Below are 22,157 nucleotides of genomic sequence, written 5' to 3'. Positions count from 1 at the left end.
ATCCACCAGGGCGGGTGATGGCCAAGAGCAAGTCTCGGGTCTCAAGAGCAAGTCCATTAATTAGCTCGTGGTCATTCAGACATTCACACTGTCAGAAATGCAAGATGTAATAGTAAACCATCAAGGCATTAACAAAGGGTCTGTTTTTTCAGTTATGTTGCACTGCTTCACCTACAGGTCTTGGGGTCTTGGGTGCAGATGCCTTGTTCCACCAGATCAGCCCACGTTAGAGAATCATCTACAGTGAACTAGGTTTGAAACTGGACCTATTGCAGGATCCTTCTCTAACAAGTGTCACATCTCTGTAGGATACACAGATGAGCCTTGAGAGGTCACATCCCTCGGATCTGAAAGGCCTTGCCCCCGGAGCACTGTTTGTTTGTGCCTGTGTGCCCTGGACAGTATCTTTTGCACTTCAAGTCAATTTGTCCTCCTGGATCTCAAAGGTTAGGCTCCAAACAACAGTGGTTTGAACAGAAAATCCCTTAAAATCTTACTCTGTTATGCTTCTGTCGTGTAACCTACCCTTATTTTAACTACCAGACATAGATGTCTGAAATAAGAGGGCCTCTATGAGAATCTGGAAGCACAAGCTCTCTGGTATGGGCACATCTTCCTCTGCTTTCTGTTCTCGGTATTAATGGCACAGATTCAGACTGGGTGGAAGTGGATACAGCCCCACTGGCTGCCCTGGGATTTCCATGCTCACTGACAGCCCTTGGCTCTCTGGGTGCTTTTGCTTCTCTCTTCAAGGGCATAATGCAAGCCTAGGCCCATGCTGAGAATCCTCACAGTGTGCATGGGCTTTTATATGCTGGTGAATTAGGAGACATTCAATCAGTGGAGCTGCACTGGGTCACTAGTGAGGAATTTGTGTCCCTTCCAACACAGTCTCTTTAAAATCTCCTACACGTTGCTTAAATCAGGCTGCAGTATCTCTAGCCTCCAAGGTGCCTTAGACAGATGGATTCAGCAAAGGTTTGGCAGGCATTTTATTTCCCTAGGGCACAGAAAGTCCTCCAAAGAGGGACTGTGCCCTGTCCTTTAAAGTTCTGCTGGTCCCTGTCTCTCTTTGGGCTTCTTCATGATGTTTCTCCAGGAGCAGACTGCTCCACGCTCTAGAAAGCTTTGCTGTTTTCAATACACCACTGACCCCTTGCAGCTTTCCATGGGCCAGGAATCAGATTCAGTTGCACTTGCCAGCATTTTTCCTCTCATACTGGGACAGGAGAGGTGGGAACACTGCCAGCACCTTGTCCTGGCACTTCACATTGCTGACACATCCCTAGAAGAGTGCTCTTCTACCCTGTCACAAGGCTGGAAAATGTATTTGCACTGTTTGGTGTTTCCTTTTGCTGCCATTGTAGCTGCCGGAAGCTCTCCAGCTTTCATGAACTAAAGGGGCTCTGGGTTAGCTGACCTCCAAGGCACATCACCACCCATTTATCTGTCTTTCAGCACACACTAGAAATGTCTCAGATAGCGCCCAGAACACCTCTGCCCTCTTTGTTATCTTTCTCCATTCATGCTTGCGAGGCTCCAATGCTGTTTGTGGATGCCTGTGTGGGGGAGACCACAGGATAAGGTTTGTTAAGAGGAAATTCAAGAAAGATGGGTAGCATGTGATGGCAGTAAATCATTGCCTGCTAATTAGCTTGTGGAAAGAGTAATACCTTTTAAGCTTTCCTTCCAGCCTTTCCGATGGTGGCTTCGGTACTGCTGTCTGATTTCACCAGGATGCTGCCTTATTTCTAGCAGGGCAGAACCTTGCTGCAGTGCTCTCCTACTCTGCTGCAGCATCCATAGGGTGCATTTCTGAGACATGGCAATATCACTGAGAAGTCGTGCTACCAAAGAACTGTAATTCTCAACTTGTGGTATGGGCTTCTAATCACGTTTCATGTATGGTCAGTGGTTACAATGAGGTCTGTGTGAATATGAAGATGGGTCTCTATGAGAACGATCTGGATCTGTATCGTCCCAGAAATGTGTTATGGTTTGTTAGCTCTGTTTGGTAACACTGCCTCCTGCATTGCATGTGAGCCTATAATTTCCATTAAGCCAGATGTACCTGGGGATAGAAGGCTGTATTATAGGGCCTGGGAGCATATTAGAGACTTCGGGTTGAGCCCACTTAGGTTCATGTTTCTGTGGGAATTCTGGAAGAATGAGAAAGGTGTTAAGTCACATTTCTGATAGACATAAATAGGCTGCATTCATTCCTAGTGTAACTTTCTTGAAGCCTGTGGTGCTATGCCAGAGTGAGCGTGGCTTAGCAACTCTTCAGAGTGATCTGTCCTTGAATCCAGACAAACTGATCTGTTGCGGTGTTGCTTCGATGTGTAGAGCTCACACTGGGACTTGGCCAACATGAATGAATGTTGAATTTCTACTGTCTTTTCAAGCAATGGGTTGAATTGTTCCGCTTTGCTGCCTCCATCACAGCTGCTCCATGAAGGGAAACATTACACTCATGGTTGTGATCTTGTTTACTCCCTCAGAAGCCAGCTAATGAGCAAATTGACCTTTGCTGTGCTGGGAGAGGAGCCTTCTCCCACAGGACTGCAGCCTTTCTACATGCAATGGGAAACCAAGTTCCAAGGACAGAATTGAATCTGCAAGACTCATGGCCTCCCCTTTTTCCTTCCCTCCTCACACCATCTGTCTCACCTGGGGAAGGACAGTTTTCCTGTGGAGTTCAGCAATCTCCTCTTCCTGCAGCCCACAGCCAGGCTCTACTATCAGATCCATCATCAACCTATGCAACACGTCCAGGAAATGCCGAGTATCGAGGAGCCAGTGACAGTATGCAGCATGGCACAGCTGCTGCTGGAAAGCTAACTGGCTTTTATTCCTCCCCTCTTTCCAGTGGAGACTGTTTTTGTTGGGGCCTTTTGTTTGGTTGCTTTTTGTAAACCTCAGCCTTCCAGGGAAATGAAGCTTGTGAGATATCAGTGCCCATCCTGAAGCCTCTCCAATCCTGCAGACTTTGGGAGTGGATGCATTGCCTGCTGTGGTTATAATGTAGTGGACTTCATAGAGCAAAGTAACTTCACACACAGACACGAGGTTCTTTCACTCTCCATCAATGCAAGCTGCTTCTGCGATCTTAGCTACTTACATTAGTGAAAGAAAAAATGCCTAGCTAGAATGTGTTGAGATGACTTAGTATTTTGTATCGGTCCCACCATCCAAATATCCATTAGCAGCGCTGTCAGCCAGCATGCCATGAATTCAGACTTTGGGTGGCAGCCCATGAACCTGACAGGGTGAAAAGCTTTGGAAGACCCACTCCTAAGTCAGTGCACATCTCCAGAGCACACGCAGAGAGGGCGTCTGTTGAAAGCACACGTCAGCACAAGGAGAAGTAGTTGCCTGTTGTTTGGGTGCACCTCCAAGGGTAAGTCTGGATGTGTTGGTGGCTTTGGTCTGGTACGTCCCCTTCGTTCTGTAGCAAGTGGGTTGCAGCATGGCAGGGCATTGCTCAGTGATCTGTGAGAGGAAACTCCTGACCTGGTTTTTGCAGGAAGATGGTGCAAAGTGTCACATTTGCTGCAGTGACTGGCAGAGAGCAGGGATAAAAGCATGGAATAAGCTGTGTTTGAGATGAAGCTAATCCCTTGCTGGCCGGCTGAGAGGAGAGAGCCGTTGGATCTGCTCCCTGGCCAATGCTCTCCAGCTCTTCTCACCCTCCTCCAATCCAATGCAAACATTAGTATTCCTTTGAGCTCCCAAATCACCCCTCTTCCATCAGCTGCTTCTGGGACATGAGCTCACACCATTCCAGTCCTCTCCTGGGAAATGTCACTGAACTCGTAGTGACCTCAAGTGTATTGATGGGGTAACCCACCAGTCTGAATGTGAGCACCGCTTGCTCAGCACCACTTGCGTGCCCTGTGCCCACAGGTTGGCTGAGAGCAGCTGTCAGAGGCTTTGCAGATGTGGGGATTTCTGTGGGAGACGTGAAGCAAAGCAGGGTGAGAGGCTGCTATAGTGCAGCAGCTGTGTTTTGGGTCAAGGATGAAGAAGAGCTGGGGCAAAGCGGACTTTCAGGGCAGGCCCTTCCTGCATGAAGATACACTGGATGGAGGAGGCCTTTCCCAGCTGAGGTGCCCAGGCAGGGCTTTGCTGCATCGTCAGAGCAACACTGCTGCCTCCAGGCCCAGCACTGACAGCCAGAGCACGTGTCACCAAACCGCAATGGATAATGCAGCCACAAGGTGTAAATGTCACTAATGAATAAATTGCCTTGTGCCTGGGAGAGGCTAATCCATCATGGCCAGGGATGGGGATCTGACAGGGCTGGCTATTTTGGGCACAGCTTGCAGGGAGGAAATGCTTCACATCTCAGCTGTCCCCTCTGCCCAGGGAGGCTGATGTGAGGCCTGGCTCTGTGCTGCTTCCATCTGCCCAGACTCACCAGCTCACGCCTCAGCCCTCTCCAGTGCCACCAGAAGAGGTACTGGGCTATGTCCCCTATGTCACGAGACACAGCCGACTCTACTACGCCATTCCATAGGCCACACACAGCCCCCTTCTCCCTCCCCTGTGGCTAAATACCACTCAGCAACACCGTGGCCGGCTGTGCTTATGGCCAGCAGGTAGGCGGCAGGCAGGGATGGAGTTCAACAGGGACAAATCCAGCCCTGCTGAAGCAAAGGGATGCTGAGTGCAGCACCAATCCCCACGCGTCCTCCTGCTCCTCCATCCCCAGCTGATGCCTGAAAGCAGCCTGCCATCCTGTTGGCAACATATGCCAGCACGACACCTTGCAAACCGGTGCCTCCGTTGCTGTGAGCGGAAGCCAAGAGGCTCAGGAAGCCGCCACCGGCTCCTCGCTCTGCCTGCACAAAGCACGGCTCGCCATCTGCCATTACTGCCAGCCAGCCCCCGGCACCTCCATCATTCCCCTGCCTCGTCCTCCCCTCCCCCCGTCAGTCTGGCACAGAACCACACATGCCACATGGGCAGGGGGATGCTCCCATCCTGCATGGGTGCCTGCAGCTGCTGCTGCTCACACCTGTAACCCAGCCTGAAGGTGACGACTGACTGGGCAATGGCAGCATCACACTTGGAGAAACTGCTGGTACAATCAGCTGCTGGGGCTTTAATTGTTAACAATTCATCCATGGTTTGAAGCCTCGCACGCTGGTGGTAATAGGCTGCTGGTCTCTTGTGGTGTCCAAGCAGTTCACAGGAGGAACACAGCTCAGGAGCATGCTTGGATGGTGGTTAAATGGTGCCGATAGTCTTGGCTGCACGCAGCAAAAGGAGCCAAGAGCATCCTGGAAAGCAATTCAATGTTTTTTTTCAGGTGATGCATTTTTCACAAGCCCTTTTCTTCCCACCCCTGCTCCTCAGTGGCTGTGCTGGCCGGTGTGTGTGCTATCCCATCCCTGCCCTCCTGGCATCAACCTCCATTGCACAACTGGCTGTCCAGCATGGCCCTGTACCTGGAGCTACCCACAGGCTTTCCCAGGACCTGACATTCCCATTAAGCCCCCAACCCACCCACACTGCTGGAGCCTCTCCTTCAGCCTGAAGCTGACCTGGGTCTTTTCTGCTGTTTCTGAACACGAGTTCTCATCTCATTCAGGTGTGTCATCCAGTGGAAATATTTTGTAAATGCAAATAAAATCAATCTATTCGATACCTCGGTTTCGAGGATGGGAAACAAGTAGTTGGAGGAGCCCGGGTGGGAAGGTTTCACAGCAGCTGCCCCTGGCTGTATTTTTTGCATATGTAGCCTTTGAAGAACCCACAAACGGTTCAGAAAGGCACTACAATGCCCTGCAAGGGCTCTGGGGTGACCCACAGGGCTCCTCTGTGTGGCTGCTGGTACCGGGGACAGCCTCGCACTCGATCCTTTCTGATCTATATGGCCATGGATGGCATCAAGCAGGTGGCCTGTGTCCGTCAGGCAGAGCAAGGCACAAGCGGGTACGTGGCGAACAAATTATTTTGTGAGCACTGGGAACAGTTTTTACTCTTCAACTATGTCAATATGATCTAGCTCTGTCCGTCTCTCTATATATGTACAAACAGTATATCACAATGTTGCCTTTTTTGTTGGAAATATCAAAGTACAAAGATTGTAAACCAAATCGGTGTAATAAAAGTTTCAGATGACTCATGGAAGCGGCTGTCAGCGGTGGGTCTGTGGGTACGGGGGCTGCTCAGAGATGGGAGAGACCTGAGCCCTTGTGTTGCCCTGAGCGCAGGGGTTGGATTGGGATGCTGGAAGCCTCCTGCCACCACACGTGCAGGAATAGGTTGGTTATCCAAGACACTACATGAGCAGTCAGTGGTACCTTCAACTTCTTTTTTGCTGCAGCTGTCCGGTCATAGAGGCTCAGCAGGCTGCTCCAGCACAGGGCGTGGAAAGGCAGCATCCCTGTTGGACCACAGAATCTGGTTGATGAGGTACTCGCACTCCTCACCCACCTCTGTCAGGCGGAGGTCAAACTCGGTCATAGTCTGGTTATGCCCGAGCCCTTCGAGCAGCTTCTTCCCACCATCCTGCAGCAGGTGAGAAACAGCCCGTCAGACAGTGCCACAAGTGCCTAAGGCTTCTCTCAAAGCTTGAAACATAGCTCAGTAGAGAGGGACGTGGAAGGAGTGTAGCCTTATGCAGCACACAGTGATATGACACATGCTAATGACTCCCTCTGGGTATCATGTCAGGAGTCCTCAAGATCAGGCTGGGTAATGGCATGGACAGAGAGGATAACCTGCGAGGAGTCTCCAGCACCCTGCTGGGAGGGGATGGAGGCAGTGGGATTAGGTACACTGCTCCTCATCTCCCTTGGGTGCCATTTCCTGGGCAGGGCTGGCTTTTGTGGGGGAATATCTCACACAATTAATGCTGTGGGGTCAGATAATGTGACACAGAATCAAAAATCCATTGGAAAGGACCTTGAAGCCTATCCAATTCCAACCCCTGCCATGGGCAGGGCTGCCACCCACCAGCCCAAGGCCCCATCCAACCTGGCCTTGAGTGCCTCCAAAGATGGGGCACCCACAACCTCACTGGGCAGCCTGTTCCAACCTGTTCCAAAGTAGACAGATTGAGGGAGGTAGCACAGCTTGCATTTCTTTCCCTTGCCTGAAGCATTGTCTTTAGGGATGCAACTATCTGACATTTTTTCCCACAGCTCTTCTCCTTCAGGTGCCCAAAACACCCTGACCCTATCTCCCCCATGCAGGCAGTTCTCTCCCCAGCACTCTGACTGTTAAACCTTTAGCTAAAAAGGACAGAACATGAGAAAGGAGAGAAGCCTCTTCTTAAAGGAATACAGAGGTCAGAATTAGATGCATTCCTAGCAGAGATTTCCATTTCCCTATATATGAAATAAAGATGAAAACGCTTCACAAGTGGGTTCTGAAAAAGCTCATCATATGGAAGATGCTAACCATGAAGATTATTATTTACAAAGCAAAAACCCTTCTAATCCTTTCCATCCCATTTCCCTTTGTATCATTACACTCAAGCAGTTTTCCATGTCCGGAACCAAAAAAAGAATGAGATCTCACAAAAGGTTTTTTGCCATCGAGTCCTTTTTAAAGCCATTGTCAAACATAATGATGCCGATATTCCTGCCAGCAGGGACAGCTGGTCTTGCTGTCTCTTTATTGTGACAGTGAGAGAAATTGAAGCAGCACAGAAAGTTGGAGAGCTGGCATGATTGAATTTAGCTGTCCAGTTTCAGATTTCTGAAGTCCATCAGCAGAAGAGAAATGGTCTGGTTTGTGGGCATGGTGCACACTGCAGCTCTTAGGGATACAGTGGGATCTGCAGCAGCTACTCTGCCTGCACAATGTGAGCCTATTGCTCAGGAGCAACATATAAGCATCCAGATGTGACACTTCAGAGCTACTGTACTGCTCCAGAGATGTGGGGTGAATTAAAAGAGCTCAAGAACAGAGTCAGTTTTCTAACAATATCCTCTGAGCATTTAAAGGACAGGAGAGATTCAAGGAAGGGTGAGGCTGTGCTCTGCTGCATGTCAGAGGGCACAGCAGATTCAAAGAACAGAGGATACAAACAAGGTGCTCATCTTGTCTATCGTTTTCATCTACTCCCACGCTGGTAAACACGCTGTGATTTTCCCAAGCACGTGGCCTGGATTTCAGTCTCCTGTGGGGAAAGCCCCTCTCTGCCCAGAAATCAAAACCAGCTCCTGCCTGAGAGCCCCATGAGAACGTTGTGAGTGATACAAATGTGTGTCACCATGGAAGACCTCCATCCCCCTGTCTATTGCTTTCATTGCTTGCAGCTGACTGTTATCATAGCAAGACTGCAGATAGCAAGGGATGTGTTTTCCCCATGGCTTGGAGGCAGTTCAAGCTCAGCATTTGCTATGCAATAGAATCTCAGGATGGGTGAGGTTGGCAGGGATCTCTGGCGGTCACCTGGTCCAACCCTCTGCTTAAGCAGGGTCCCCATGAGCGTGCCCAAGACCACATCCAGACACCAAACCATGCATCCATACAGGATGCCAAACTGCAGGGTGCTTCTCTTACCGTCCCAATGGGGTTGCATGAGAAGTTGATACAAGTCAGGGTGGAGTTCTGAGTGAGGACCTGGCAGAAAAGCACAGCTGTCTGCTTTGAAATCTTGTTGCCTCCCATGTGGAGGGACTTCAGGCTGCTGTTGGTCAGCAGAGCGCGGCCCATTGCCTCCCCGCCCTTGTCCTCCACGTGGTTGAGGCGCAGATTCAAGGAGGTCAGGGTGCAGCTCATTGCCAGCGCTTCGGCCAGAGCCTGGGCACCCTCATCACAGATCTGGTTGTTCCATAGATTGAGGACCTCTAACTTGGTGCGGTTGATCAGCTTGCTGACAGCTTGTGCCCCCTTGTCTCCGATGAGGTTGTGGGATAAGTCCAGCTCCAGCAAGGAGGGGTGATCCAACAAATTGCGGACCAGCAGCTTGGTCTTGTCATCATCCACATTGCTGCGTGTCAGCTTGAAAACCTGTGAGGGTAAAGGACAATGAAACAGCCAGTGCTTTGAGCTGGGCTTTGCATAACTAACCCCTCAAGCCCCTGGATCGGCAAAGATAGGATTCACCTCCTTTTACAAAGGGAAGGGTGCTGACACAAAGCAAAACTGGCCCCTGGGTTTCTTCCCCCAGGCAATTTCAAGATTGAGCTGAGGAAGAAAGGTTCATTTTGGGATATATTACCTTCAGGTTCTTACAAATCTTCACGGCAGCAGCCAGGTTGCAACAGTCCTGGTAGGTGAACTTAAAGAGGTTCCACTCAAAGTTCATGCCACAGTCCTTCACGCCGTAAGTAAGATGAAGCTCTTCAAGGAGAGGGAGAGCAGGAACGAGTCTTCCCAGGTCATAGTGATGAATGCAGACCTCGTCAAACCCCAAATCACTCTCCGAATCAGAAATGTCATCCATCTCCTCCTCTTCATCCGTCTTCACTGGTGGCAGGAACTGATCAACCACCAGTTTCCGCACGTAGTCTTTGCAGAGAGGGATGAGCTCCAGGACCTGCTTGGGGTCTGTGGTGTTGGGGACAAAGCATTTCAGGATGTTCTCCAGGTGACATTCAAAGAACATCCGCTTCCAGCTGCCTCCGTGGCTGGAGATGTCACACACTTGCCAGCGCTCGGTGCAGCATCTCTTCCAGTAATCCTCATCACGTATCAGGTTGGCAGTGACAGTGAGCGGAAGGCCTGTGGGAAGCCTGGCCAGCACCTTCTTTTGGTCCTCAGGTGGAAGGAGATATAAAATAGGGTTGTCTGGAGGGAATGGAGAGGAGGAGATGTTGGTCTGGGCTGTAGGAACCAGGGGTAGCCCTACAGTTCTGCCCAGGTTCCCTGCTGACACTGATCCACCTCTCAGCATCCATCAGATGGTGCAGGGATCTAAGCTGGCAGAAAATTACTCTTTTTCTATGCGTGTGTGTGTAGTTACAGTCCCAGCATGGATGCATCCTTAGACCTGTCTCTGATCTTCGCTGCTGCTCCACTGAGTAATGGGTTGTCCCTTTCTCTCCCCTCTCCCAGTCAGTTCCAGATGAGACGTGCTTTTTATATTTTACTATGCTTCATCCACCCACCTGCTTCAAAAGCACATTTGCTGCCTGAGGACAGAACTTGTCACATCCCCACCAAGGGCTGTGGAGGAAGCCTGGAGCTGTGAGCACAGCATGTATTCTGAGATGGGAGTATTTCTGCTTCCCTTTATGAGCACTTGGCACGATGGGGCTGCATCCTTATGTGCTGCTGTAATATGTGACCCAGGAGTGGGAACCAGCGACTTCAGAGCCCTGCTCACAGCCAAGCTGAGTCCAGCAGGAAGAAGAAGCCACAGGACAAGGTTAGGGTAGAGTCACATCCTGGATAGCAGCCCAGAAGATGAAAGCCATCCCTGTAGCGTACAAGTATATACTTAGCAACTAAGCAGTTTGTCTAACTAGCTGCCTGAGGAGATATTTTCCCCCATCTGCTCCTTTGGCAGGGCTGGGTATCACACCACACCTTCCAGCTTCCTCTGCCTGCCTCGCTGCCCCCCTGCTCCCCAAAATACCAGCACTCCTCACCACTCTTACTTGTGAAATTCTGGACGATGTGCTGCAGGCAGAGCTCGCTGAGTGGGGGGACAGTGATGAGGCACCACTCAGGATCCTCGATGATGCGGTGCACGGAGTGCGAGTCAGCCATGAGCCTGCTTTGGGAGGGATGCACTGAGGGGACGGCTCTGTCCCTGCCACCTTCTGCCTGCTGCCTCCTGCTCAGGGCCCGTTTCTCCTTCAGCAGGTACCTTCTTCAGGTACAAGAAAATGGCTCGGGATCAGGAAAACACCACTGCACTTTCCAGCCAGGCTACCTGGGGAAGAAAAAGGCAACCTTAGATGGAGGCCGGCCATATGGGTGCCCTGCTTGTGCTATTTCAGCATACAGTTTCAGCCAGCCCTTCCTCCTCTCTGCTTGAACCTGGAGCATCGCAACAAAGCAACTATTATTTAGCCTTATCTTTATGCAGTGCCTTGCACAAAGAGGTCTTTAGAAACCACGTGGAATAGACAGATAATAAGGTGGTATTCATTCACGAGTTGTTGAAGAGGATGGACAAGAATTGATTGCTTGCTGTCCATTCCAGAAAAGAAATAGACAAAGCTGTCAGTATGGGTTTAAAACAAAGGAAAAAGGGGGTTCTTCACTGGGGAATGCCTTGCCGCGGGATGCTGCAGGTGCTGACAGTCTGTGGAGGCTGCAGCATGAGTTCAAGGGAAAGAAACCCCTTGGGAATGAGTCAGTGCTCAGAAGCCACACCTGGCTCAGCCTGAGTTGAAGGTGGGGAGAGAACTGGAGGAAAGGAACACATACTTGTGGTTTTCCACCTGCTTCTATTCCCTGCCAGAAGGGGATACTGGGCCACATCATCTCCTGGTCTGATCCAGTTTGTCTGTCTTTACAGACAGATGCTTACTATAAGTGCATGCACTTTTTAATACTTTGCTCAATTACTCTCCTGCTGAACTCCTTCCAAACATCCATTAACTGATGAGATGGTTCAGACATGTCCAGACCCACCCTGAGCATCAGCAGATAAGAGCTAAAAGAACCAGCCTGGTGCAGGAGGCAGGATGTTTGGTCCTATTAGCTCTGCAGAGCTTTCCAAGACTAAACTTTCCCATTTGCTGCTTCTCACCCCAACCTCAGGAGCAGCACTCTCAGCTGTTACATCCACGTGTGCAGTGACTGGAAGCCCTGATAGGTATGAGCACTGAGCCTGCCTCTCGAATCCTGGCTTCAACAGGAGTACGCAGGCTTGTTGATCCTCCGTGTGCAGAGCCATGCTGACCCTTACTGGGCCCTATGGGTTAGAGGCACCTAAAAGCAGCATCAGGAAGGATGCGGGCTGGCAGCACAGAAGTGAGGGCAGTTTCCTATAAGACCAAGAGGATGGCTTGGGGCAAAAGGCAGAGTCAAAAGGATGGTGTCATGCACAGAAGCCATGTGTCCCTTAGCATCATGTCCCACAGCATTCCTCAGCCCTACAGCCCTTCAATCCCTTCTCTGTTGTCCCAGCTTGTGCTGCCTCAGCCAGCATGATTCCTTTCCCTGAAAGCAATGTAGCAGGCTTTTCTACCTTGCTGCCTCTGCTGTTGAGAAGTAAGAGGAGAGAACTGACTGCACAGCCCCACTGAAAACTGAGCTCCTGATGCTTGCTGGGCTTTGCAGAAGGGCACAGCACGGCCGGATGGCAGTGAGGTGGCGCTGACAGAGGTGAGGGGACTGGGGAAAATGCTTTCTCCTTGCTCAGCCCTTCATCCTATTCAAAAAGCATCTGTGTCACTCTGTCCCTCAGGCCAGTCACAGCTAAATGGGGCTTCTGATGGCTTTTCTGTGGTCAGAAAAGGGCTGGAGGATGGTGAGCACATACTTAAACAGCAAACCAGCCTTTCAGTCGCACCTGCTTTGCTGTGGGAATGGACATCTGCTTTTTTGATTCACCCCAAGTACGGTTATGCTCCACACTCAGACGGCATTCCCAACGGAGCTCAAAACCAGAGGGAGCTCTCGGGATGTAGCTGCAGCACCCAGGACATGCTGGCAGCTCTCCCCCTGCCTCTGTGCTGTGCTCACCCTGTGCAGTCCCACACCCAGCAGCACCGCCTTGCAGCGCTCCCTGGCACTCGCACAGAAGAGCTGATGCTAAGGATCCATTAGGACAGCGTATTACGGCTCCTAAAGAGTCTCCGCAATGGGCCTTAAGTAAAGAGAAAAAAAATGTCAGACGAGGAATCTACTTAGCTCCAAATATAATGGAATTTGTCTGTAACTGGATATGAGGCAGAATGAGGCCAGGCAGACGTTCGGGAATACAGCTCGTGTAGCCACTATGACCCAGCCAGAGCCGAGGGCCACAACAAGGTCCTGGGTGACAGCAGCAGAGGTGAGGATCGCTGCAGGAAGGAGCAGGAAAGCTCTTTAGGAACCGGGGAGGGGGGTGGTGGGGGGAGGCGCACAGGGTGGCACGCAAAGCAGCGGGGCTGCCCCCACCCACGGCCCGTCGGACACGCAGCCCGACTCCCCATCTCTCACCCCAGCCTCCCGCCCCCCCCCGACCCCACACCCGGCCCCACACCCGCCGCCCCTCACCGTCGGGGACGCGGCCGTTGCCGGGGCGGCCGCCGGTCTCCGGGGACGCGGTGGCGGCGGGGCTGGCCGTGCCACAACCCGGCAACAGCGTGTTGAGCAGCGGAGGGGAGCAGGCAGAGCTGCATCGTCGGCAGCACACGTAGGGACTGCACGCATAGCGCAATATATGGAGTCAACCGAGGGATGAAAGCTCACGTCGCATTTTTCCCCTTTCTCAGATGGAAGCATTTCGGTATTTGCCCACAGATTTTCTGGCTGAAAGGTGACATTCATAGCGCCGACGGGCTGGGCAGTGGACACAGCACTATGTCAGCTGCTGCGTGCCCTGTGGGGGTGCACACAACGCTGGTGCCAGCTCTCATGATAGTCTCGCTAGTCCCGAGATAGCTGGCGTTTTGGGGAAGCTGCGCTGCCTTTCGTTTAAAATACACCTCCTGATTGTGCCGATGTGATGAATGTGACCTGAGATTACCCCGAAGACTTCACAGCGAAACAACACGCATTTAGACCTAAAAAAGCATCAAGATCCTGAGGCGTGCAGCGTGACTTTGAGCGGTGTGAAGCCAGACCTCAGCAGCAATGTGCTTCCTTGTGTAGGCGGGTGACACTGCTGTCCCCCAGCTCTGGGCACAAGAGAGGCAGCCTGTGGGCCACGCTGGTGTTTAAACATCTTCAGGGCTTCCTAGAGCTTGAAAAAGTGAGACTGAGGACAATACACAGCCATAAGTGTTCTCTCTTGCACTGAGCAGAGACTTAGAGCAGCCTGCAATGGCAAAGCCTTCAGCCCAGCTCATGGTAATGAGATACTGATGCTGTGCTATGAAGGATTTGGGGTCCAGTGGGGTCCAGCCATGTCTGCCCAGAGCCATGGGATCCCAGGGACAGTATGGCCACATACTGCAGTCAGCTGTGGAACGGGATGCATTCAGGTCTCGAATCATTGAAAACAAGGAGCAGCACCTTAAAAACGTCTGCATTAACTCTTCCTTTGATGACTACCTGAACATTTATTTCCATGCATGTGTTCCAGCAGGGTGTGCAGTCAGAGTCACTGCTGCTCCTCAAATGAGCTGGAGAACAGCTTCACTTTGTTAGTAGTGAATACCACAATAACAAACTAGAAGTGGAGCCAGTGCACTGGTGGGGGGACACATCCCACGGGGCATCTGCAGCTGGGATACTGTTGTGGCTGATGGCTGGATGGTGACAACCCATTTGGTGTCACAGGCATGAGACTAGAAATGTGTTATCCTGGCTTCTCCCACTCTGATTTCTTCGTGTCTTTGTAAGGACTTGCTGGTAGTTGAGCATCATAGGACAAATACAGCACCACACCACTCTGAGAAGGGAGAATCCCACGGGGCAGTGTGTGTGGTTGCATGCCCGAGCAGAGGAGGTGGCTGGGCTGCCCAGGTGCTTTCTCTCCTGCAGCTCAGCAGCTTTTCTCACTTCTAATGGGCTGCTGGGTTTCTCCCCGATGGGACAACACGAGCACCAGCTGCCTCCTCAGGGACTGCACAACGCATCTGGCAAGGCTCTTGCCTGCAGCATGCGGCAGGCTGTGTGAGTGTAGTGGCATCTGGAGGTAGCAGCAGTGGAAGGGGAAAAAATCCATGCACGAATCCTCCCAGCCAGCCCTGTTAAGGCACCTCCTGCAGCCCCTTTTGTCCTCATGTCACATCACAATGGCCAGAATTCACTGCAGTTTAGGACACAATTTTATCCATGTTCTTTAGGCCATATGGGGTGGCTTTTGCAGTGGGGCACCCCAATCTGTTGGGCATGCTTTGTTGTGTCATGCACACCCCTGGGGTATGGTTGGAGATTGTGAGAGGTGGATTTGCTGCTCAGTGTGTGCCTGGCATAAAAAGGATTTGCCTTGGCAGGAGCTGGTGAAGTTTGTCCTTGCTTCCAGGGTCTCTCCTTGCAAAGTGGCTTGTGCTGCTTCAGTGGGAAGCTCAGAGAAGCACAGAAAGTTGCTAGACTGATGGGGGCTGGACAAAATGAAGATGCTGATGAGTGGAGACAAGACCCAAAGCCCAGTCTCCAGGCCTTCCTCCTGTTGGTTCCTGATGGAAAGTGCTGCTAAAAAGCTGTCAACATCTCTTGTGGTTCTAGAGGAAGTGGTGAAAGGAACAGGAGAGGAAATAACTCCCTGTGAATCCAGCACTGAAGGAATGGGGAGCACTGATGGGATGGGGAGCACTGTATGCACATGTGCTACTTCTCCTCCAAAGCTTTCTGCTCTCCCTGGGTCCCAGCAGAACTGTGCAGCTGCTGACAGCTATTAATAGAGGGGCTGATTGTGGATTCTGTCTCCTACTGCTTCCTGGGAAGAGCAGTAATTACCCTTAATTAGCTTGGATTTGGTTCCACCTCCCACCTTCCAGCCCCCTGCCCTGCTCACAAGAGCCAGCCCAGCTGCTGCCTGCAGTGCACGGTGGGGAGCGGTGCTTAGCTCCTAACACATCCTGTAGGCTCACCCCTGGCTGCTGAGAGCAGCAGGAGCTGTGAAGCTCATTTTACCTTGACCTTTCCACTGCGACACAGGAACCAAGCAGGAGGTGAGGGGAATGGTCCTACTAAAGAGCCTGAGAATGCCGGCAGGTGGGAGACTCAGCAGCTGGCAGCACTCCACCATGGGGAACCCCTTCCTTCTAGGATGCTTGCTGCTCACAGCAGGGTGGATGCATTTGCTACTGCTGGAACTCCCTAGGCTGGATAGTTTAATTGGCTCTTCTCATGTTTCAAATGCGTTTTTCAGATCATATGCTTTCTTGACAGAATCTTGAAAGCCTCCAGGCTGGTAGGAGCTGTGCCCAGGGACCCAGCAGCTCCTGTCTACAGCCCCTCTCCTTGCTGCTGGAGCACCCACTCCTTTCCTCTCACTGACACCTCTCCAGCATCAGGCCAGAAGATTCAGGCCTCTCTGCTGACTCCCACTCAGCCCCTTGCATCTCATCCAAATGCCAGATGGCAAACTAACTCCAGCAGGAGCTGTGCCAGGCCCCCCTCCCTTCCTCTCTATCCTTTAAGCTACAGAAAAAAACCACGATGAAGAACCAGTGCAACTCTAGCAGTGGATGCAGACTTCAGGCTGTTGTGCTTTCCCTTGCTTCCCTAGGCTTCAGCCCCAGCTGTGTGGGATTGAGGTGGGGGATGCTAGAGAAGAGAGGAGCTGGTCTACAGCTCTCCTTGTTCCCAGCTCCAAAGCAGTTATAATTAATGGATAAAACTGAGGATGCGGCCACACTTGCTGCTGGCTGAGCACTGGCCGCCCCTTGAGCAGTTCCTTCTCTCTTCAAGGGACTTTGACACCTTCTGCTGGCTCTTGATACTCAGGAAATGCCATCATCACGGCACCAGGGCCTTTCTGTTAGCTCTGGGGTCTCCCACTGTCACTTCTGTGTTGCAGCAGGACTCTCAGCTCTGCTCCATGCAGCACAAGTCCCCTCGCTGCCGCTCAGCTCCTTGGTGGGAATGGGGAAGACAAGCCTGTTGGTAGTGCTAAGGGATCATGCTCAGAATTAGGGCTCACTGCAGCAGGTTGGGCTGTAAGGAAGGTCACTGGGATCACTGAACACTTTTGCCAGCCTTCCTTCCTGTTCCTGTGTGATGGGATGGTGCCACAGCCCTGTGGCTGCTGGTGGGATTTCCATGCGGAGGAGGGACAGGATCTGGTGAACCTTCTATTCTTGGCTGTGTTTCTTGCAGCCTTTACAGCATTCAGAGCAGGTGTGAAGCTTTTCCCTTCCCTTGCTGGGGATGAGAGCTGGTGGGAGGCTGTTTTCCAGAGCCCCATGGAGATACTTCCTTCACTTTGCATGGTCACTTGAGTTGCTTTGGGAGTCCATGATGTGCATTTCAGCTTGTGGATGCATATCATTCCCTCTCTTGCCCTAATTCCAGCCTCTCCCTGTTGTGCTGTGCTTTGATCAATGTGAAATATTTGCAACAGGGTTAGGTGCTGTGCAGGGACATGGAGCAGGGGGGGGGAATCAAGTCTGCCAGCCCAGGTGGTTTTACACTGTGAGCACCTGGGAAGTTCAAGCAAAGCAGCACAGCACCTTTCCCTCACATGGCTGCTAGACAGCAGCTCAGAGACCCAGGGGCTGCTCCAGCTGAGGGCAGTGCCCACTTTCCTTGTGGGAAAACAAAGCCCAACACAATGAGGACAATGTCAGCGCGGTCGCTGCGGCAGGAGGATGCTGATGGGGTAGGACAGCCTGGGAGCTCACTGCTGAGAGCTGCTGAGCTGATGCTGTCCTTCGGTGCCCTCTTCCCCCCTTTGCACCTCATCCCTGCCGGGGCTGCATGGCCTGGTGCCAAGGGCTGAGGAGCTGCCAGCTGCCATCGCCCTCCCTACAGTGATGGGTGGCAGAGTCCCAGCCCCCTCTTCGTGCCCTCTTGTCCTCTCTGCAGGGAAATCCGCCTGGATTCTCTTTGCAGACAGGGAGTGCTCAGCGTGGCAGGGCTGGTCTTGCTGTTGCCATCTCTGGGTGGGCTGCCGCTGTGTTTCCAGCTGGGCAGTAGAGAGAATTAAAAGCCTGAGTGAGCAGAGCAGCCAGGATGAGCCAGGAAGCATCAGCAGTGCCTCTGTCAACACTGCAGCTGAGGAAGGCAGGCAGCTCCTTAATTATTGATTGCACTTATAAATAAATGCTGGGACGGGGAAGAGAAGGTTACAGCAGAGCAAAGAGCTGCTTTGAGGCGGGGAGGAAATGTGAGAACGTGGCTGTTTTAAAGGTCAGGTGGTTTTGCATCTCCTTTCCTCTTTCTCTGTTAAACTCAGTGATATTTGAGGTGAGGACTCACCTTCCTTGGGCCAAAGTGGGCTGGGGGAAGCAGCGTGAAAGTGGGGGCAGTGAGGGAAGGGAGCGGGCAGGGAACGGCGGCTGCAATGTGGGACAAGTGAGGAGACAACAAAATTAGTAGAGCAGCAAATCCCAACCCGAGTGTAAATAATTCCTCACCATGTGAAAAGAAGGTCTACGTAGCTTCTGATTTATCTTCCTGTTCCTGGAGCTGTAACCCACGCAACCTCTGGTGTAAAGGAATGGGGCAGTGTGTGAGGGAAGGCTGGGTGAAGATCAGAGGGAGATGGAGATACCAGGACCTGTGTTAAGGACTACAATAGCAACCCCATGTCTGTGCAGCCTCAGGAATGTCGTGGTCAGCTGAGAGCATGGGGGGGGGACTTGGGGCTGAAATGGAAGCAGGGCCTCGAGAATGACAGCCCCCACAGGAGCCCTGAATGCCTGCAAGTGATGGGACTTCACAGCTTACTCTGGAGCACTCCTGCAGGAGGGACTGCAAGAGCTATGAGGGCACAGGGTGCAGTGCAGAGCTGCACTCAGCCTGCCCCAACACAACAGGACAGGCCTCCCTGCGGCCCCTCTGCAATCTCAGGGGAGACATTACATGTGGTGGGCAGCAGCAGCCCAATTGTAGCTGTGCTTACCTTCTGGGTTTTCCCAATGCTTTCCAGAGGAGCTCGGATTGCAGCCCATCAATTGCTGCTCTCAGCAAGTGGTGCAGAAACACCGGCTGTAATTGAATCACCAGAGCTGACTGCAAAGCACGGTCATCCTCACAAAGCGAGCTGGCCAGCTGTGAAGGGCAGGCAGCACAGGTGAGCTCAGGGATCCCCCCATGAAACACCTGTGCTGCTCTGGCTCGTGCCCTGCCATGAACCTGGGACTTGGCCACCAGGGCCAGGGTTGGAGAGGTGCTTTGGGCCAGGGGCTGTTCATGGCAGGCAGCATGATGCTCCCCACAGGCTTTCCTCCCTTTGTTTCCACTATTTTTTCCTTCCTCCTCAGCTGCTGTTAGGAAGGGATGTCACTGTGGTGGTTTATAAGTAGTGACCCATCTTGCTATTGAGTGTGACAGTGGTCCTCAGCTTCTGCTGGCCCCGAGGTAGCTGGACAGTCGTGGGTCACATCCAACTTGGCTCTTCCTGTTGGCTCGATGAACTGTTCAAAACACAGGCCTGCAGCAATGCCAGGAGTCCTGGGGATGTCCCTGACACATGCTGGGGATGGCCCTCGTGGGATTACACATGCAGCTGGAGAAACCCAGCCTGTGCTCACTGTTCTGCTGCCAGCTCCTCTCCTCAGCAAACCCTGAGTGACTTGTCCTATCTCTCCCTGCAGGCTGCCTTTCAGGTACTCCTGATGCCCTCCCTAGCAGGCTCTCTTTGGAGATACTCCCAATCCATCTAGGGCTCCCTACCCTGCAACCCCAGCCCTGTGCTGGGTCTGCTGCTCTATCAGAGAGCAGGACAGGGACCCATGGCTGCTAGGCTAGAGGGTTATGTAGCCTGCAGAGCCCCAGCTCTCATCCCATCTGTGCAGCTCTTCCAGCTAGGCAAGGCCTAATGTGTGTGGTTGGTCCTTCACACAAAGTCAGGTAGCTGCCTGGAATTCGGGCCGGCACTCACATGCGCCCTTCAAGGACCTTGGGGGTCCATCTGGACTTACAGAGCAGTTGCCTACTTGACAGCACCTGTTCACAGCAAAAAAAAACTCATCACTTATTAACTAGTTCCTGCTTTTCACTGTCCTGTGTGTGTGTGTGTGCATGCAGCCCGTGCTGTTTGGAGTTGCAACGCGTGCACAGAGAACTGCTTGCACCTTAGATCTCTAGTAAGGGAATGCAAGCTGCTATTTTGGCGAGAGATCTATATTTAAAACTCATGTTTCATCCCCTCCAGCTCTCCTAGCTGAGCACTGCTCTACCTACTGCTAAAATACAGAAAGATGGTGGCTATGTCCGTAGCATTGGATGCGTGTTGTCTTGTGGAATAAAAATGGCAGGAAGAGGATGTAGTCCTGTACACTGGGATTTAGGAGAATAGCATGGAATTTATTCTTTTAGGATCAGTGATGGTCCAGCACAGCCACATCTCAGAAACCAGCATTTCTACTGCAGCAGCCCATGCTACCAAACCGGTGCCTCCACACAGCTGCTCTTTGGTAGGATGAGATGCTTTCTCTCTTTCGGTTACATAGCAGGTTTTGTGCTACAGAGTTACAGCAAGATCACAACTTGGTTGTGCTGCAACCTTGTTGATGACCCATCTAAATCCCTGCAGGCTCAGAAAGAGGAAACTTTTCCTTAGTGCCTCTGCTCAGGACACCCAGGGTTTATTTCTCATGGTGGGATTGGCTCTGCCACCTTGTATCTGGGGAGCCACTCTTCCCATAGAATACAGGAGGGGGATAGCAGAGCTAGGAAGCCATGAAGCTGTGTCACTGCTGCCCACTCATCTCAGCAGGCTCCTTCCCCAGTGCTGAGAGCCCATCAGATCCTGCAGTGGAGAGGAGTCCTTCAAAAAGCCCCTGAGGACACCACCACTGCTCTGGAAGTCACTGCTGCAGCAGCCATTGGCTGGCCAGGTGAACACTGGTGGGGGCTTGACTTGCACTTTCTCTGCCTGCAGAGACATTACCTTGAAGGTCAGCACACGGATCCCTGCACATCAAGGGGTGAGGCAACAATTTACAAGGTGCCAGTAGTTTTAAAGTTGAAATTAAACAACAAAAAAAGCACAAAGGGAGGTTAAATCCATAAGGTTGCTATTGGCAAGCTCAGGCTCTGCTTTTGGAGCATGATGCAGAAGCAGCTCAGCCTCTCCTCCTCCTCACACACCTACTCTCCAGTACCAAGAGGAGGCATCATCTCTAGCAGCAGCTTTTATGAATGAGGAAGCAATCAAGAAAAGCATTTTCCCAGTAACACAGAGCATCCTTTCCCTTCCCCATACCTGGTACTGCTGTGGCTGGGATGAAACACAGCAGCTGTTCCACAACAGGCATTAACAGTATTTTTAACCGATGGCGTGAACTGTCCCAGTCATCCTGATGTCCAGGAACCTCGGCTCGCTGTCTCCTTTACTAAAAGCTCTACCTTAAACTCCCTGGATGGAAGTAATGATTAATGGAGGAGAAGGTCTATCCTCTTGCTGCAGATGTAGGGGCTGTCAGCACTATGGTGAAACGCAAGATAGTATGGAGCACCACCAACCTCATATCAATATCAGGCACTTAACCAAGTGCGAGCTCCTGCTCTTTACACAGCCACAGGTACTAAGAAAAGACGTGTAGGAGTGACACTAAGTCTTAGAATTGGGACTGGACAGCTGCTGAGATGAGGAAGGAAATCCCTCATCCTCTAAACACAATTAAATCCACCACCTTTCTCCCCTGGGTCAACTGTTGTTCATTGAGGAGAGGAGGCCGTGCTCACAGCAGTCATTTCCCACTATATCTTCTTTACTTTGCCTTATTTATGTGACAACTGAGCAACAGGCAAATATATCAGCCTGCTGAGCTTGCCCTACAAACCTAAGCTGAGAGTAGCAGCTGTGTGCAAGTGCACTGCTGTATCCCTCTGACCAAAGGGTTATTGCTGGGTCATGCACGTGAAGCTCAGTTCTGTTCCAGCCATGCAGCACTGTTAGAACCCTGCCTACCTCGGCCACCTAACAGTCTGCTCTCAGCTACCAGAAGCTTATTGTATCAGTCTACCAAATCTGCTAAAAATTCACTTCCTAGCTCATCAGCCTCACCACTGTGGGGGTACCCTTCCTCCATAGCATCAAACATCCTAACATAACTACCCTCTTTCTGCTCCTCACCCACTAACATCACTGTTCTTCCCACCCCCTAAAGCATGTAGCTATTGCCTCCTAATTCCACCACACCAGGCAGCCCTATCTGCTGCTGAAATTCATCTGTGCCAGGTTGCTGTTCTTGCTCACAGGGTGAAGCCTTTCTGTATCACTACCCAGTTGCACCTCCCTATCAGCTACCACCCATGACCTCTCTATTTAGGCCAGTTTGTAACACAAAGGTTTTCTGGCCAAGAACTCCAGGCGTCATTCTAACAATGGAAGTCTGAGGAAGCAACCTGAGAGGAAAGGATTTAAAAAGGAGCAGAAGTAAGAAATGTGTAAGAATGTGCACTCAGAGCAAAGAGGTGGAGGTCAGGATGATTCTGTTCCCTTTGTGCTTTAACAAAAAGGCCTGACT

The 22,157-nt window shown here is 51.7% G+C and overlaps 2 protein-coding genes across 5 annotated transcripts in view; one reads left to right on the top strand and one right to left on the bottom strand.

Moving 5' to 3' along the window:
- Positions 1–6,138, top strand: part of TMEM151B (transmembrane protein 151B) — a 14,426-nt gene extending 8,288 nt beyond the window's left edge. For both annotated transcript variants that reach the window (XM_032443758.1, XM_032443759.1), the window contains exon 3: positions 309–6,138. The gene's annotated coding sequence lies outside the window, so the exon portion shown is untranslated. The remainder of the gene's footprint in view (positions 1–308) is intronic.
- Positions 1,885–22,157, bottom strand: TCTE1 (t-complex-associated-testis-expressed 1). Of its 3 annotated transcripts, none has more exons than XM_015857654.2 (6): positions 13,123–22,157; positions 10,566–10,843; positions 9,185–9,753; positions 8,524–8,973; positions 6,312–6,519; positions 1,885–5,285 (listed from the first exon to the last, which is right to left on the bottom strand). In XM_015857654.2, exons 2-5 carry the CDS (start codon positions 10,675–10,677, stop codon positions 6,343–6,345), a joined length of 1,308 nt encoding a protein of 435 aa, XP_015713140.1. In that variant the 5' UTR covers positions 10,678–10,843; positions 13,123–22,157; the 3' UTR covers positions 1,885–5,285; positions 6,312–6,342. The 3 variants fall into 3 exon arrangements, with proteins under 3 accessions (XP_015713140.1, XP_015713141.1, XP_032299652.1); XM_015857655.2 differs by lacking the exon at positions 13,123–22,157 and adding an exon at positions 12,607–12,922; XM_032443761.1 differs by lacking the exon at positions 13,123–22,157 and having other exon boundaries at positions 10,566–12,542.

This window comes from Coturnix japonica, chromosome 3 (genome assembly GCF_001577835.2).
Source record: "Coturnix japonica isolate 7356 chromosome 3, Coturnix japonica 2.1, whole genome shotgun sequence".
Lineage (NCBI taxonomy): Eukaryota > Metazoa > Chordata > Aves > Galliformes > Phasianidae > Coturnix > Coturnix japonica.
Note: the sequence above shows the minus strand (reverse complement) of the source record. Positions and strands in the feature narration are given on the sequence as shown.

What these genes read in the sequence shown, in the direction of transcription:
- TCTE1 (XM_015857654.2), bottom strand. Translation starts at nt 10,677, where the DNA reads ATGGCTGACTCGCACTCCGTGCACCGCATCATCGAGGATCCTGAGTGG. An exon ending in CATCGTCCAGAATTTCACAA is followed by an intron (nt 9,754 to 10,565) that starts GTAAGAGTGGTG and finishes CATTCCCTCCAG; the next exon opens with ACAACCCTATTTTATATCTC. An exon ending in CATGCAACCCCATTGGGACG is followed by an intron (nt 6,520 to 8,523) that starts GTAAGAGAAGCA and finishes CACCTGCTGCAG; the next exon opens with GATGGTGGGAAGAAGCTGCT.